The sequence below is a fragment of the Mizuhopecten yessoensis genome, unplaced genomic scaffold (assembly GCF_002113885.1).
Source record: "Mizuhopecten yessoensis strain PY_sf001 unplaced genomic scaffold, ASM211388v2 scaffold10909, whole genome shotgun sequence".
NCBI lineage: Eukaryota > Metazoa > Mollusca > Bivalvia > Pectinida > Pectinidae > Mizuhopecten > Mizuhopecten yessoensis.
Genome location: NW_018408782.1, coordinates 191,444 through 209,461, shown reverse-complemented (window position 1 = coordinate 209,461; position 18,018 = coordinate 191,444). Strand labels below are relative to the sequence as shown.

Genomic DNA, 18,018 nt, shown 5'->3' with positions numbered 1-18,018 from the left:
AAGAGAACATCTTTCATACCTCTATGCCTTTCCTTTCACCGTAGGGTTGGTCAGCAAAGGAGAACATCTCCCAAAGAGTTATGCCATAACTCCAGACATCTGTGTGATGTGTAAACTTCCCATAGTTTACACACTCAGGGGCATACCTAGAAAAATATACAGCATAATTATATAGGGGAACAGTCATTCCTGAGTCCTACAATATCTAATTTTGTTGTTGAAATATGGAGTGGAGATGATGATTTCTCCCAACCTTCACAGACGTGTCTCCCGTTTTAGCCGGGAAATATCAGCTTGTCGCCCCATACGGGAAGATAGCCTCGTGTCGATTAACACGTGTTCAATTGTGATGTCGTTAAAATACATCATCGATATTTGTGAAGTCATCAAAAGTGAATGACGATATGCATACCTCACATGTGTTTTTGTTTACTAATATAATATAAAGCTCACCATTTGGTAGGCCACTGATGATGGCCGGGTAATTAAGGCAGTTTTAAATAGAGCTCACAATTTAATAGGCCACTGATGATGGCCGGGTAATTAAGGCAGTTTAATATAAAGCTCACCATTTGGTAGGCCACTGATGATGGCCGGGCAATTAAGGCAGTTTTAAATAGAGCTCACCATTTGGTAGGCTACTGATGATGGCCGGGTAATTAAGGCAGTTTTAAATAGAGCTCACCATTTGGTAGGCTACTGATGATGGCCAGGTAATTAAGGCAGTTTTATATAAAGCTCACCATCTGGTAGGCCACTGATGATGGCCGGGTAATTAAGGCAGTGTTAAATAGAGCTCACCATTTGGTAGGCCACTGATGATGTCCGGGTAATTAAGGCAGTTTTAAATAGAGCTCACCATTTGGTAGGCTACTGATGATGGCCAGGTAATTAAGGCAGTTTTATATAAAGCTCACCATTTGGTAGGCCACTGATGATGGCCGGGTAATTAAGGCAGTTTTATATAAAGCTCACCATTTGGTAGGCCACTGATGATGGCCGGGTAATTAAGGCAGTTTTATATAAAGCTCACCATTTGGTAGGCCACTGATGATGGCCGGGTAATTAAGGCAGTTTTATATAAAGCTCACCATTTGGTAGGCCACTGATGATGGCCGGGTAATTAAGGCAGTTTTATATAAAGCTCACCATTTGGTAGGCCACTGATGATGGCCGGGTAATTAAGGCAGTTTTATATAAAGCTCACCATTTGGTAGGCCACTGATGATGGCCGGGTAATTAAGGCAGTTTTATATAAAGCTCACCATTTGGTAGGCCACTGATGATGGCCGGGTAATTAAGGCAGTTTTATATAAAGCTCACCATTTGGTAGGCCACTGATGATGGCCGGGTAATTAAGGCAGTTTTATATAAAGCTCACCATTTGGTAGGCCACTGATGATGGCCGGGTAATTAAGGCAGTTTTATATAAAGCTCACCATTTGGTAGGCCACTGATGATGGCCGGGTAATTAAGGCAGTTTTATATAAAGCTCACCATTTGGTAGGCCACTGATGATGGCCGGGTAATTAAGGCAGTTTTATATAAAGCTCACCATTTGGTAGGCCACTGATGATGGCCGGGTAATTAAGGCAGTTTTATATAAAGCTCACCATTTGGTAGGCCACTGATGATGGCCGGGTAATTAAGGCAGTTTTATATAAAGCTCACCATTTGGTAGGCCACTGATGATGGCCGGGTAATTAAGGCAGTTTTATATAAAGCTCACCATTTGGTAGGCCACTGATGATGGCCGGGTAATTAAGGCAGTTTTATATAAAGCTCACCATTTGGTAGGCCACTGATGATGGCCGGGTAATTAAGGCAGTTTTATATAAAGCTCACCATTTGGTAGGCCACTGATGATGGCCGGGTAATTAAGGCAGTTTTATATAAAGCTCACCATTTGGTAGGCCACTGATGATGCCCGGGTAATTAAGTCAGTTTTATATAAAGCTCACCATTTGATAGGCCACTGATGATGGCCGGGTAATTAAGGCAGTTTTAAATAGAGCTCACCATTTGATAGGCCACTGATGATGGCCGGGTAATTAAGGCAGTTTAATATAAAGCTCACCATTTGGTAGGCCACTGATGATGCCCGGGTAATTAAGTCAGTTTTATATAAAGCTCACCATTTGATAGGCCATCTCCCTCCCTTTGAAGCCTTGTAGTACTGCCCCTCTTCATAAGCTCTTGACAGACCAAAATCACTGATTTTTACCTGCATGGAGAAAATGAAGTATTAACCACAATTGTAAGTTACATTATACCACTAACCCTCTGTGTGGAAAAAAAGGTACTTGGGTTTTATATATATGGAACATTGCTAGAAGTAATGCAACTCCCTATGGAGCAGATCTACTGTACCAAAGCAGCATGACGTGTGTCAAAACTTCCACCCTCAGATGGACTCACGGATGGGCAGACAGACAGACATAATGACAGACTGATAAAACAGATGGACAGATGAATTCCAGCAGTGTACTCTTTTAGAGGAGTTATAAAAAGAGAGCAGATATTCAGTAAACCAGATTGACATTGAACCCCGGTCAACTCGGATGTTTTAAGGCAATCTCTCACCAGGGGGACATTAGTATTTCACTTTGTAAAGGATGTACTCTTCTGAGGTTTCAGTCACGTTCAAGTCTCGTTTTGATCTGGTGCAACGTTTTGTAATATTTAACAAATTATAATAGGTATAATAGCAAACACACATCTGAAAAATATGTAAAAAAAATAGATGTCTGTTATGTGTAGAACATTTTTTACAAGAATTTTTAAAAAATGACCAATTTGGCAGCCATTTTGAAAAAGTGTATTATGTGAATTTCTTGCACTTCACAAACGGCCAAAATTTCACCTTTTTGACATTAGATTGATCACCTAAATTGTCATGGTTCAATTTTGCTGTAAAACTTTATAATGTTCAATATAATTAAAATGATTGCAAAAAAGTGGAAAGTTATATATTATTGATATATTTTTTTTACATATTAGGGTAACTGAAGCACTTTTGATTTTTGACCCTGAAAAGGTGAAAAATAACACAAATAATAATGGGACAAAAAAGAAGCACACCGACCTACCATTTTGTGTCTGTTTTAGAAAGAGCAACACATTTTCTTTTGATTCATTGAATACTAAGAAAAGTTTAATACAGGATTTTTTTATATCAAGCGTTTAATCTGCAAAAAATGGTGAAAAATGTGCATTTTTTCATTAAAAAATAAGGGGTAAGGCTTACTAAAATCGCATTTCTGAGTAAAATGAATAAGATTAAGAAATTTTACTTCCATAGTTTCAAAGAAAATAATATTTTTTATCAATTCTACAAACATTCATACACATCTGATAACACACTTGGAAGAAATTGTATGAATTTGTTCTGCAAATGGTCAAAACTCGAAAATTCACCTAAAATCACATATTGTGTTAAATTGTTATCTTTGACCAATCATAGCACAAAAACAAACACACCGACATATATTTTTTTTTGCATTTTCTACTATGCCATTATCTCCTTTTTCCAAAAATCAATATAAAAAAAAGTTTAATACAGGAATCTTTTGACTTCTCAGAGGTGTACATCCTTAAAGTGTGAGGTTACTTAAAACTAAACATGTTCATACTGGGAAAGAACAGCATTTTTTAATTATTTGGTTTGAACGCAAATTGTTTACATCCATATTGCATGAAGCCTGCTAGGGCTTCATTTTTGAAATGGATGTGAACGATTTGCGTTCATTCCGGCATGATGATTTTAAACAAAAGACCCAGAGGGCCTGTATCGCTCACCTAAATATGTTTAAAATAATTGGTATGAAGTAGGTGCTGTAAGTACATATGAAATTTCAGAAAGATCCATCCAGTACTTGAGATATAGAGAGAACAAACTTCAAACAGAGCCCCACACCTATATGCAACTTAGGGGGGTCATACCCACCAATTATACAAAATTGAGTCCCCTTGACCCAAGGATGCTCCAGACTAAATAAGGATAAAATCCCATAATCCCGATGGTCGAAGAAGGATTTTAAAGGTTTAAGCTATGTTTCCCCTATTGGGCCCCGCCTCTCTGCCCCCAGAGGGGTCAGACACACCGTTTATACAAAATTGAGTTCCTTTTGCCTAAGAATGCTCCAGACTAAATTAGGATAATATCCCTTAATCCCTATGGTAGAAGAAGGATTTTAAAGAATTCACTATGTTTCCCCTATTGGGCCCCACCCCTCAGGCCCCTGGGGTACCACTCCCATGATTTATACAAAATTGGTTCCCCTTCATCCAAGGATGCTTCTAACCGAATATGGAACAAATCCTTTCATTTTTACAGAAGGAGAAGGATTTTAAAGAATTAGCTATATTTCCCCTATTTGGCCCTGCTTCTCAGCTCCCAGGGGGGCCAGACCCACGGTTTATACAAAATTGGTTCCCCTTCACCCAGGAATGCTTCAGACCAAATATGGCACAAATCCTTTCATTGCTACAGAAGAAGAAGGATTTTAAAGAATTTGCTATATTTCCCCTATTGGGCCCCGCCCCTCAGCCCCAGGGGGGTCAGACCCACCATTTATACAAAATTGAGTCCCCTTGGCCTAAGGATGCTCCAGACCAAATTTAGTCCAAATCCTTTCATTCCTACAGAATAAGAAAGATTTTAAAGAATTTGCTATGTTTCTCCTATTAGGCCCGCCACTTAGGCCCCTGGGGGCCAGACCCATGGTTTATACAAAATTTGTTCCCCTTCACCCAAGGATGCTTCTGACCAAATATGGACCAAATCCTTTCATTCCTACAGAAGGAGAAGGATTTTAAAGAATTTGCTATATTTCCCCTAATGGGCCCTGCCCCTCAGCCGCAAGGGGGCCAGACCCATCATTTATACAAAATTGAGTCCCCTTGGCCTAAGGATGCTCCAGATGAAATTTAGTCAAAATCTACTGGGCCGTTCACGACTAGTAGTGTTTTAAAGGAAAAGTTGACGGACGACGGACGCTGCATCATGGCATAAGCTCACTTTCCCTTCGGGCAGGTGAGCTAAAAATGGTGTTCAATCCATATATAAACATTTTTACAAAAGAACAATTGTTTGAATTCATTTATTTGTTCTGAAATATTCATTTATTTACTGCGTTTTGTATATGCATCTTCCTTTAAATGACATTGGCGGAACAGCACTACGTAAATAAAATTGGCACCAATAATTTACCGTATTCATTTAAGCGTTTGATGCAGGGGCACTCTCCATGTTATCCGAAGCAAAGCGACAAGACTCTCATTGAGCAAAATTAATCTATGACGTCATAAAAAAAACATGTGTGACATCACAAGAGTTTTTGATGTCATACTCAAACGAAATGCACTTCTGCTGGTAATGTTCATATAGTGGGTTGCAGTGAAAATGTAAATATAGTTGAAAAAATTCCTTTCATCTACTCATGAGCAGTACAGGAGAACTTATAAAGATCTTTTTTCCAGGTGCATTTGGAGTCAGACTTCAATAGGAAAAATTGGAAATTTCTCTCAAACAGTACCTGGTGCTTTGATTCCACAAGAATGTTTCTCGCAGCAAGATCCCGATGGACTATATTTCTCTGCTCTAGGTACTGCATACCATCAGCGATTTGTGATGCCCATAGGTACAGGGTTGGGTCAACCTTGATCTTATTTGTACCTTTGTGCTTCTCCAAGTAATCACAAAGGGCACCATTGGGAATGAACTCCTCTACCTGTAAACAACAATAGATCCCTGTACCTGTAAACAACAATAGATCCCTGTACCTGTAAACATCAATAGATCCGTACCTTTGTGCTTCTCCAAGTAATCACAAAGGGCACCATTGGGAATGAACTCCTCTACCAGTAAACAACAATAGATCCCTGTACCTGTAAACATCAATAGATCCGTACCTTTGTGCTTCTCCAAGTAATCACAAAGGGCACCATTGGGAATGAACTCCTCTACCCGTAAACAACAATAGATCCCTGTACCTGTAAACATCAATAGATCCGTACCTTTGTGCTTCTCCAAGTAATCACAAAGGGCACCATTGGGAATGAACTCCTCTACCCGTAAACAACAATAGATCCCTGTACCTGTAAACATCAATAGATCCGTACCTTTGTGCTTCTCCAAGTAATCACAAAGGGCACCATTGGGAATGAACTCCTCTACCTGTAAACAACAATAGAGCCCTGTACCTGTAAACAACAATAGATCCCTATACCTGTAAACAACAATAAATCCCTGTACCTGTTAACAACAATAGATCCCTGTACCTGTAAACAACAATCGATCCCTGTACCTGTAAACAACAATAGATCCGTGTACCTGTTAACAACAATAGATCCCTGTACCTGTTAACAATAATAGATCCCTGTACCTGTAAACAACAATAGATTCCTATACCTGTAAACAACAATAGATCCCTGTACATATAAACAACAATAGATCCCTGTACCTGTAAACATCAATAGATCCGTACCTTTGTGCTTCTCCAAGTAATCACAAAGGGCACCATTGGGAATGAACTCCTCTACCAGTAAACAACAATAGATCCCTGTACCTGTAAACATAAATAGATCCCTGTACCTGTTAACAACAATAGATCCCTGTACCTGTAAACAACCATAGATCCCTGTACCTGTTAACAACAATAGATCTCTGTATCTGTAAACAACAATAGATCCCTGTACCTGTTAACAACAATAGATCCCTATACCTGTAAACAACAATAAATCCCTGTACCTGTTAACAACAATAGATCCCTATACCTGTAAACAACAATAAATCCCTGTACCTGTTAACAACAATAGATCCCTGTATCTGTAAGCAACAATAGATCCCTGTACCTGTAAACAACCATAGATCCCTGTACCTGTTAACAACAATAGATCCCTGTACCTGTTAACAACAATAGATCCCTATACCTGTAAACAACAATAAATCCCTGTACCTGTTAACAACAATAGATCCCTGTACCTGTTAACAACAATAGATCCCTGTATCTGTAAGCAACAATAGATCCCTGTACCTGTAAACAACCATAGATCCCTGTACCTGTTAACAACAATAGATCACTGTAACAGTAAACAACAATAGATCCCTGTACCTGTAAACAACCATAGATCCCTGTACCTGTTAACAACAATAGATCACTGTAACAGTAAACAACAATAGATCCCTGTACCTGTAAACAACAATAGATCCCTGTACATATAAACAACAATAGATCCCTGTATCTGTAAACAACAATAGATCCCTGTACCTGTAAACAACAATAGACCTCTGTATCTGTAAACATCAATAGATCCCTGTTCCTGTAAACATCAATAGATCCCTATACCTGTAAACAACAATAAATCCCTGTACCTGTTAACAACAATAGATCTCTGTATCTGTAAACAACAATAGATCCCTATACCTGTTAACAACAATAGATCCCTGTACCTGTAAACATAAATAGATCCCTGTACCTGTAAACAACAATAGATCCCTATACCTGTTAACAACAATAGACCTCTGTATCTGTAAACATCAATAGATCCCTGTACCTGTAAACATCAATAGATCCCTATACATATAAACAACAATAGACCTCTGTATCTGTAAACATCAATAGATCCCTATACATATAAACAACAATAGATGCCTGTACCTGTAAACAACAATAGATCCCTATACCTGTAAACAACAATAGATCCCTATACCTGTAAACAACAATAGATCCCTGTACCTGTAAACATAAATAGATCCCTGTACCTGTAAACAACAATAGACCTCTGTACCTGTAAACAACAACACATCCTTCTATCCTCTACTTTTAAACAATAACAAACTCATCTGCCTGTAAACATGCAATTACAATGTATGCTTTATCTTCACAAGAGGCCCAATGGGCATGAATAGCTACAAATTTATCTTCTCAAATCTGTGACCTTCAATAAGGGTCAAGGACAAATTCCTGGATAAAAAGTAAACAAGGACCAAAGGATGCTCCAGACTAAATAAGGATAAAATCCCTTCATCCCGATGGCCGAAGAAGGATTTTAAATGTTTAACCTCTATTTCTCCTATAGGGCCCCGCCCTTCTGCCCCCTGGGATACCACACCCACTGTTTATACAAAATTGAGTCCCTTTTGCCCAAGCATGCTCCAGACTAAATCAGGATAATATCCCTTAATCTCTATGGTAGAAGAATGATATAAAGGTTTTACCTCTATTTACCCTATTGGGCCCTGCCCCTCAGGTCCCAGAGGGGCCAGACTCACGGTTTATACAAAATTGGTTCCCCTTCACCCAAGGATGCTTCAAACGAAATATGGAACAAATCCTCTCATTCCTACAGAAGAAGAAGGGTTTTAAAGAATTTGCTATATTTCCCCTATTGGGCCCCGCCCCTCAGCCCCCAGGGAGGCCACACCCACCGTTTATCGAAATTGGTTCCCCTTTACCCAAGGATGCTCCACACCAAATATGGATCAAATCTTTTCATTCCTACAGAAGAAGAATTTTAAAGAATAATTTGCTATGTTTCCCCTATTGGGGCCCGCCCGTCAGGCCCCTGGGGGGCCAGACCCATGGTTTATACAAGATTGGTACCCCTTCACCCAAGGATGCTTCATACCAAATATGGACCAAATCCTTTCATTCCTACAGAAAAAGAAGGATTATAAAGAATTTGCTATATTTCCCCTATTGGGTCCCTCCCTCAGCCCCGAGGGGGGCCAGACCCACCATTCATACAAAATTTGTTCCCCTTCCCCCAAGGATGCTTCTGACCAAATTTGGTCAAAATCTGCTCAGTTGTTCATGACTAGTAGTGTTTTAAAGGAAAAGTTGACGGATGGACGCCGGACGACTGCCGGATGACGGACGACGGACGCTGCGGTATGGCATAAGCTCACCATGGTGTTTCGGACCAGATGAGCTAAAAATCATTACATGAATGGATCAATGCTAAAAGGTTTCATTACTCCACACGTTATGAATCCTTGTTGAAGATTTTAACTTATTTCACTAATATGACCTACAGATTTGGTCTTAGTCATTCATACAAATCCCATAGTCTATAGCACTTCACACCATAAACCTACACTCAACAATATGCCATTTGGTTGTTAACCAAATGTTGTTGAAAGGTTTTAATGCATTTGACCTCTGTGACCTTGAAAAGGGGGATCAAAATCATATATCTGATGAAGCTGATAGTCCTTTACCCCAGCACCATCTCTGCTGGCCTACTTATTACTAAAAGGAACATTAACATGTTATTAAAATACTTATAACACTGGACCTCTATAACTTTGTTTGTTGGTCAAGGTCATTCATGTGAACTTTTTTCTTGCCCTTTATCCCAGGACACTACTGGTCCAACATCTTCACCCTATGCCTATTTGTTATTCAGGAGGATGCCACACCATGTTGCGAGCTCACTCAGGCATTCGGGCAAGGTGAGTTAGGAAGCTTATATTTGTGTAGCCTTGCTACCTAAAATTCAATATAGGAGCAAGCTCATTAGAGGCTAGTCTGGTGTAAACATGAATGATATTACATGTTTTGAGTGAAATCAAACATGAATGGAACTAACAAACAGTGACAATATCCTCTATTACACTAAATCAGATCAAGTATATAATTGACACACCAACATGAATGGAACTAACAAACAGTGATAATATCCTCTATTACACTAAATCAGATACAGTATATAATTGACATACCAACATGAATGGGTTTTCACAGATACCATACAGCTTCACAATACTCGAGTGATCAAGATCCTGCATCAGGATTGCCTCCCTTAGTATGCCCTCATTGACCCCGACTGCAGGGTCAGTCTGGTGGAATGTCTTCACAGCCACATCAATCTGTAAAACAATCAACCTTTATTTATCATACAGAAACCAAGAGAATATGGAAGTGTCAATAAAACTGAAATTTCTCATATTCCATGCAACTATAGCAAAATAGGAACAAAGGTAAGATCAACATCTACCTTGAAAAACTACAAAGAGACTAGGTGTTCTGTTAGTTACAGTATTCTGTATACAGTTATCATACAAGTTACAGCATTTAATGTATACAGTTATCATACAAGTTACAACTTTACTGTATACAGTTATCATTCAGGATACAGCATTACTGTATACAGTTATCATACAAGATACAGCATTATTGTATACAATCATCATACAAGTTACAGCATTACTGTATACTGTTATCATACAAGTTACAGCATTACTGTATACAGTAATCATACAAGATACAGCATTATTGTATACAATTTATCATTCAGGATACAGCATTACTGTATACAGTTATCATACAAGTTACAGCATTTAATGTATACAGTTATAATACAAGTTACAACTTTACTGTATACAGTTATCATACAAGATACAGCATTACTGTATACAGTTATCATACAAGTTACAGCATTACTGTTTACAATCATCATACAAGTTACAACTTTACTGTATACAGTTGTCATAAAGTTACAACACTGTTGTATACAGCTATCGTTCAAGATACAGCATTATTGTATACAGTTATCATTCAGGATACAGCATTATTACAGCATTATTGTATACAGTTATCATACAATATACAGCATTACTGTATACAATCATCATACAAGTTACAATTTTTCTGTATACAGTTGTCATAAAGTTACAACATTACTGTATACAGTCATCATGCAAATTACAGCATTACAGCATAATTAGCTTACAGCAACATATGTTCAAACCGAAGCCTGAGAAATTAAATCACTTTGCTATAGGCCATATTTGTTAAAGAGTGAAAATAATAGACCCTTCATGGCAAACATAGATATGGCTTCATTGTAAGCATGAGATCACAACATGCTGAAAATTATCAAATCAAATGATATTTCATCATGTTAAACAATGTGTTCTCAAAAGGCTTGATTAATATTTATGTACTTTATTTACCTTAACCTTAGGAGAAAATCTGCCTTCTCTGTGAGTATATTTTCCCTTTTTTACAGCACCATATTCTCCCTCACCAAGATCCTGTCCTGTAAAGCAAATATAATAGTATGGCTAGAAGATACACTCAGAATTAAATCAACAAGAGGCCCAAGGTCCTTAGCGGTCACCTTAGTTAAATCATAGGTACTGGTACCTCAATTTCATTGTTGAGATGTACAAAATGTGGAAAACAACATGTAAACAAAGTGAAATACAATACTTGTCATGTCACCAAAGGATACGAACTTTAAAACTATTCAAATAAACTAGTTTGCTATTGAGAAATAATCCCTCTCCCCAAGGGAGGGTAATGGCAATTTAGGTAAGGATCTTTCTATCCTTGAAGAGTAAAACATCTGAGTCTGATGAAGAAGATTTTTTTACCTTTTAACCATTATCTCCATTAGGGCCCCACCCCTCCAGCCCCTTGGGATGGCGCAGGATCTTATTTTCTCATACTATCTAATTGCCATCTGGCATCATAATCATTCCAACCAAGTTTGAATAATTTCCTGCTGAAAATGGACAAAATATACCCAAAAGTGTTATTTCCCTATATAAACTCAAGTCATCTTTACCCCCTCCCCAAGCAAAAATGGATGGCTGGGGAGTAATAAAATTAAAACAAGAGGCCCATGGGCCTTAACGGTCACCTGATATATTTATACAGAGAGTTGATTTTGTTTTTAACAAGAACAGAAATATTATTCAAAGTGACAAAAAACAATAAAACCACCTTACTCAATATCTAGCATACAGATTTCAGACTAAAAAGGATTTGAAACTAGCACCTCTGATTTTTAACAAGGAAAATGAAGAAATTTTAGCACACTGACTCCTTTGAGCCCCACCCTACAGCCCTTGGGGGTAGGGCTGGCTCAAAATTTTCAAAGTATCAAACTGTCAATTCAAGGTTATAATTCCAATCAAGTTATTAACATGTAATATTCAAAGTATCATTTGCCATTACAAACCATAATAAATTTTGCCCCCCCCCCCCCCCCTCCTTCCCCAGGGGGTAAACGTGGGACCCTAGGGTCATAAACCTTAAGACCCTTCCATCTATGAAGAGTATTTGATTCTACCATATCTGGGTCTTGAGAAGTTGATTTTTGAAATTTTAGTCAATTTGACCCTTTTTGGCCCCGCCCCTCAGGCCCCTGGGGGCTTAGGACTAAACCGGCAACTATTTTTGTTGACCTTTGTCCATGGAAGGTCCCTGCAAAATTTCATTGAAATTGGTTCAGGGGCTTTGGAGGAGAAGATTTTTGAAATTTTAGTCAATTTGACCCTTTTTGGCGACGGACAAAAGGCGATCGCAATAGGTCACTTGACTCTTTGTCTTTGATAAAGCCCCAGACGGAATTTTCATCCATGCACAGAATTTGATTGTAATACATCTGAGCCTGAAGAAAACAATTTTTGAAATATTGGTTAATTTTCCCTTTGGGGCCCCACCCTGGCCCCTGGGGGTTGGGGTAGGAATCCCAATTTTACATTTTGATACCATCTTCCTCCAAGGATGATTCGCACCAAGAAAGATGAATTTCCTACTGCAAATGAACAAAATATACCCAAAGGTTTTATTTCCCAATATAAACTATAGTAAATTTTACCCCCTCCCCAAAGGAGAACGGATGGCCCAAGGGGTACTGAAATTTACATTCTCCTTAGGGTCAAACAACTTACCAAGGACAATCTCCTTAGGGTCAAACAACTTACCAAGGACAACCTCCTTAGGGTCAAACAACTTACCAAGGACAACCTCCTTAGGGTCAAACAACTTACCAAAGACATTCTCCTTAGAGTCAAACAACTTATCTAGGACAATCTCCTTAGGGTCAAACAACTTACCAAACACAATCTCCTTAGGGTCAAATTACTTACCTAGGACAATCTCCTTAGGGTCAAACAACTTACCAAGGACAATCTCCTTAGGGTCAAACAACTTCCCAAGGACAACCTCCTTAGGGTCAAACAACTTACCAAGGACAACCCCCTTAGGGTCAAACAACTTACCAAGGACAACCTCCTTAGGGTCAAACAACTTACCGAGGACAATCTCCTTAGGGTCAAACAACTTACCTACGACAACCTCCTTAGGGTCAAACAACTTACCAAAGACAATCTCCTTAGGGTCAAACAACTTACCAAGGACAATAACCTTATATTAGGGTCAAACAACTTACCTAGGACAATCTCCTTAGGGTCAATCACCTTTTTGAATTCTTCAACGCTCTGCTGTTTGGTTTCACTAAGAACAGTTTTTGAGGTTGCTGATGGAGGCTACAGGTGTAGAACAGAAAGTTGTGCTATTATAATGCTAAGGTAAACACTTTTATCAAATTATCATCAGTGAAATATTAGAAATAATCACGGTCTGACCAAAACTTATATCTTCACTGCAGTGAAGAAATATAAATAATATTGAGTACTGAGAAAAACGTTTGCAGCATTTTATATTTGTCATTTTTTGCCCTCCATAATGAGGGTTATTTATCACAACAGTGAAAATAAGTATACAACATACTATTCATAGTAACAAGAGGCCCAGAGGGACTGTATCGCTCACCTGGATATCTAAGCAATCATGGCAAAATATTCTCCAAATGAGATCCAAGGGAATATGCCAGACCCCAAGGCCAATCCTTGTAGCATATCTGTATTAGATTTTTCATGCCAAGCAATTTTATGTATGGTTATGGGGTGGGGATCTCAACTGTTTCCAAGCTGTGACTTAGAAACTAGGTCCCTAGGGTTGTGGCCAGACCCCAGGATCAATTCTAATATCATGACTGCATTTGTCTCTTTTTGCCCAGCATTTGTATATATAGTTTTGGGGTGGGGATCTCATCCGTTTCAAAGATATGATCCAGGGGTTAAGTCTCCAAGGGTGGGGCAGATCCCAAGGCCATTCTGGAAGCATATGTGCATTCATCTCTTTATACTCAGCAATTGTATATATGGTTATAGGGTGGGGATCTCAACTGTTTCCAAGCTGTGACTAAGAAACTAGGTCCCTAGGGGTTCGGTCAGACCCCAGGGTCTATTCTAATATCATGACTGCATTCGTCTCTTTATGCCCAGCATTTGTATATATAGTTTTGGGGTGGGGATCTCAACCGTTTTAAAGTTATGACCCAGGGACTATTTCTCCAAGGGTGGGGCCAGATCCTAGGGCCATCCTAGAAGCAAATGTGCCCCATCCCTTAGCCCAGGGGGTCAGCCCAACCATTTGTACAACTTTGAATCCCTGCCTCCCATGAATGCTTCCTACCAAATATGATCGATATCCATGGCATAGTTCTACAGAAGAAGTCGTTTGTAGCAATATAGCCAAATTGCCCCTATTTGGCCCCGCCCCTCAGCCCCCTGGGGGGTCAGCCCCACCAACTGTACAATTATGAATCACTGCCTCCAATGAATGTTTTTGATCAAATATGATTGATATCCAGTGCATAGTTCTACAGAAGAAGTCGTGTGTAGCAATATAGCCAAATTGCCCCATTTTGGCCCCCGCCCTCAGCCCATTTGTACAAGTTTGAATCCCCACCACCTAGGGATGCTTCCAGTCAAATATGGTTGATATCCATCACTTGGTTCATGAGAAGAAGTCGATTATAGCAATATAGCCAAATTGCCCCCTTTTGGCCCTGCCTCTCAGCCCCCTGGGGGGGGGGGGGGTCAGCCCAACCAATTGTAAAATTTTGAATCCCCACCACCTAGGGTTGCTTCCAGTCAAATTTAGTTAAATTCCAATTAGTGGTTAGGAAAAAGAAGTCGTTTAAAGGAATTGTTGACATACGGACGGACGCCATGGTATGGCATAAGCTCACCTTGGTCCTTCGGACCAGCTAGGTGAGCTAATAACATTGGAAGAGCCAAATAAACACTCCATGAAAATGGATTCTACCAGTGTACATACATTCCATAACTTTCCTGTGCAAAATAGTGAGATCAGTGATTTTTTTTAATGGGTTTGGTCAAAATAGTGATATTTTTTCTCTGAATTAGTGAGAAATTCAAATTATACTGCATATAACATAGTATTAAACATTCGTGTTATTCTGAAGCCTCTAATTACTTCGTTAGAACCGAAATTGAAAGATTTATTGCTATTACATCTCAAAACATTGGGAATATCCAATATTCATTTGCTGAAAAAAAAAGTAAACCAATAACTACTACTTCCAATATTTTTATATATCCAATTGTGAAGAAACTTGTTTTCTTGCGTTTATGTTTTTTCTCATCAACACTCAATCCTGTCCCAGCTACAAGAGAATAAATTCTAGATTCATGTCAGTGTCTGGTTTCAATTTTATAGTCACTACTTACAATTAACAGCTCGTATGTTGCTGTTTAATGTTTGTATCAACTGTCATCACATATTAATTAGCAAGTAGCCCCCAATGGATGTGGGATCACTGATTTAATTGCTTAACAGTTCACACATCGGTGAGCAAGTCACCAAGCCATGCGCCCCTAAATCAGCCAGCCGGGCCACAGGGGCTTGTTTAGACTTATATGATAAAATCAGCTAGAAATACCTACATATAAACATATACAACTTTACACCTATGCAGCTATTTGAATGGCCTGTAATTTATGTGGCTGGCGTGTGACTTACGACCTCTCAGTGACCTAGGTCAGTGTGAATCCATGTAGCTATTGTTTATTCACTAAGATTGACCAAATTTTGTTTCTTTTCGTGAGACCGATTGAAATTCATGAGAAATGGGTCTCACGCTGTGAGGATTTTTTCTGAAGCAATTTTCGTGTGTCTCATGCCAAAATCATTAGATATGGCATGTATGAAGTCGGTGTAGGGAGAAAATTAAAATTTGACTAGATGAACATTTATTTTCACGTATGATGATATAAGGTCCTGTATTGATTTTATATTGACCAATCAGAATAGCATTTCAATCTGCTTCATTCACAGCTACAGATTTCCTGTTCCGCTGCAGATGAAGCCAGCCCAGAATAGGTGGTTGTTTTTGTCTTTTGTAGTAAACATTAAGTTGAGAAGCACATTCAGAACGGCATACAGCTATGTTATCAATCATAATGTTATTACAATATATTGTCAAAGATTACTCTTCTACCTAGTACCTAGTTAATGCAGTAATATTTTGCTGTAACATTGTTGGTGTTGCACTTTATGTTTCACTCCGTACAGGGAAGATTGTGCTCTGTGTGTATAGTCGTGAGAAACCATGGCGACAAGCTGCCATTACAATGGCGACCTTGTTTATCATTATCAAAACAAGGCTACCGTAATACACTTTACCGTCAGGGAACTTTGAATGTGTGTCCATAGAATAAGAAGTTTGCCAGCATCCCTTTGTTGTATAATCAGACATAATGGATGTTCCATGTTTACAGAAGGAACCAAACAATGGCTGTCATCAAACAGTTATCTCGCTGAAGCGTGAACGACTCCATATTTGAAACAGGTATCAATCCATCGAGCCTTTTTTTATTGCGTATATGCTAATTTATATGCAGTCACAGTTTACTAGTCTGAATAAGGGAAAGATATAAATATAATATATACATGTTTGTTAGGTTGTCATAGTAACACTCACATTGCGACTTGGCGGTAGTTGTGGGGGTTCACTGACATTCGCAGGTTCTGCGTACGTGTCCTCAGGAACCTCGGGCTCATCCCTCGGTGGAAGATTTGGTCTCGGCATGCTTTTTGGGACTGCACAGCATGATGGGATACAGACAGAGTTCAAAAGAAGTTTGTATAGAAAACAAAAATTAACAATCTTGATCTATGTCCCAAGGTTTCTTGAGGAACACACAATTGGAAATTATCATAAAAAAACACTGTGCTAAATTTTGTTTTACAGAGTAGCGCACTGATGAATTGGTGCACCCACAAAAGAAACCTATGTAACAGAAAACAACATACAAGAACTTAAACTGGTGCAGTCATTTAGCACAGTATATATACTGGTGCAGTCATTTAGTGCAGTATATATACTGGTGCACTCATTTAGCACAGTATATTTACTGGTGCAGTCATTTAGCACAGTATATATACTGGTGCAGTCATTTACCACAGTATATATACTGGTGCAGTCATTTAGCACAATATATATACTGACGCAGTCATTTAGCACAAGCACAATATATATACTGACGCAGTCATTTAGCACAATATATATACGTATGCAGTCATTTAGCACAATATATATACTTATGCAGTCATTTAGCACAATATATATACTGGTGCAGTCATTTAGCACAATATATTTACTGGTGCAGTCATTTAGCACAATATATAAAGCACAAAAAGTGCTAAAATAAGACCACGGCTAAAAAATGTACATTTACAGTATACAGATGTAAATCCCCTAATCAAAAATTATAATTTTATTTCCACCACTAAAAATACTACTACTACTAGGTCTAGTGGCAGTAACACTTAGATTTCTGATCAGCCAGAGATTAAAAACATAATTATAAGATTTTGACACCGTCAGTGTAAAGACACTTGTGTTAGGCTTCTTAGCACATACCACAGAGGAACAAAGATAAGTACATAAAGTGCTGACACAAGGACATTCAGATGGTAGAGAAACGTGAGAGTAACAGTATGTATGACATACCTTGATGAGACCGCTCCACTGACTTGTTTTCAGAACGTACATAAACCAACTCTTCCTGACCTGTAAACGTCGATAAAAGTCTAGATTTATCAATTTCATCAAACAAGAACTATTATCCAGAGACTCACTTTGACTCCCCTTCCCAAAATGACCCCAGTAGCCTAACAGTTCCAACACAATGTTAAGACCCTCCCTGTTTCTAATTAATGAAGATACCGGTTACATTTAAAGCCAATTTATTTAGAAATAATTTTACATCAATTAGGACTCCATGAATATAAATGACATCAATTTAACATGAAAAGGATGATGTGAATTCCTATGAAGGTTATTTAATACATCAAAGTCCTAAACACTTTTGGAATTTACTCAATTAAAAGTTTGTATGAGAAATAG

General features: G+C 38.6%; 1 protein-coding gene across 1 annotated transcript in view; it reads right to left on the bottom strand.

The window, feature by feature from the left end:
- Positions 1-18,018, bottom strand: part of LOC110463447 (tyrosine-protein kinase HTK16-like) — a 54,737-nt gene that overhangs the window by 1,858 nt on the left and 34,861 nt on the right. Inside the window, exons 11-18 of the mRNA XM_021518059.1 lie at positions 17,623-17,682; positions 16,591-16,709; positions 13,189-13,285; positions 10,961-11,046; positions 9,728-9,874; positions 5,538-5,732; positions 2,136-2,224; positions 20-146 (exon numbers count right to left, since the gene is read on the bottom strand). Of these exons, the coding sequence (XP_021373734.1) occupies positions 20-146; positions 2,136-2,224; positions 5,538-5,732; positions 9,728-9,874; positions 10,961-11,046; positions 13,189-13,285; positions 16,591-16,709; positions 17,623-17,682 (920 nt within the window). The remainder of the gene's footprint in view (positions 1-19; positions 147-2,135; positions 2,225-5,537; positions 5,733-9,727; positions 9,875-10,960; positions 11,047-13,188; positions 13,286-16,590; positions 16,710-17,622; positions 17,683-18,018) is intronic.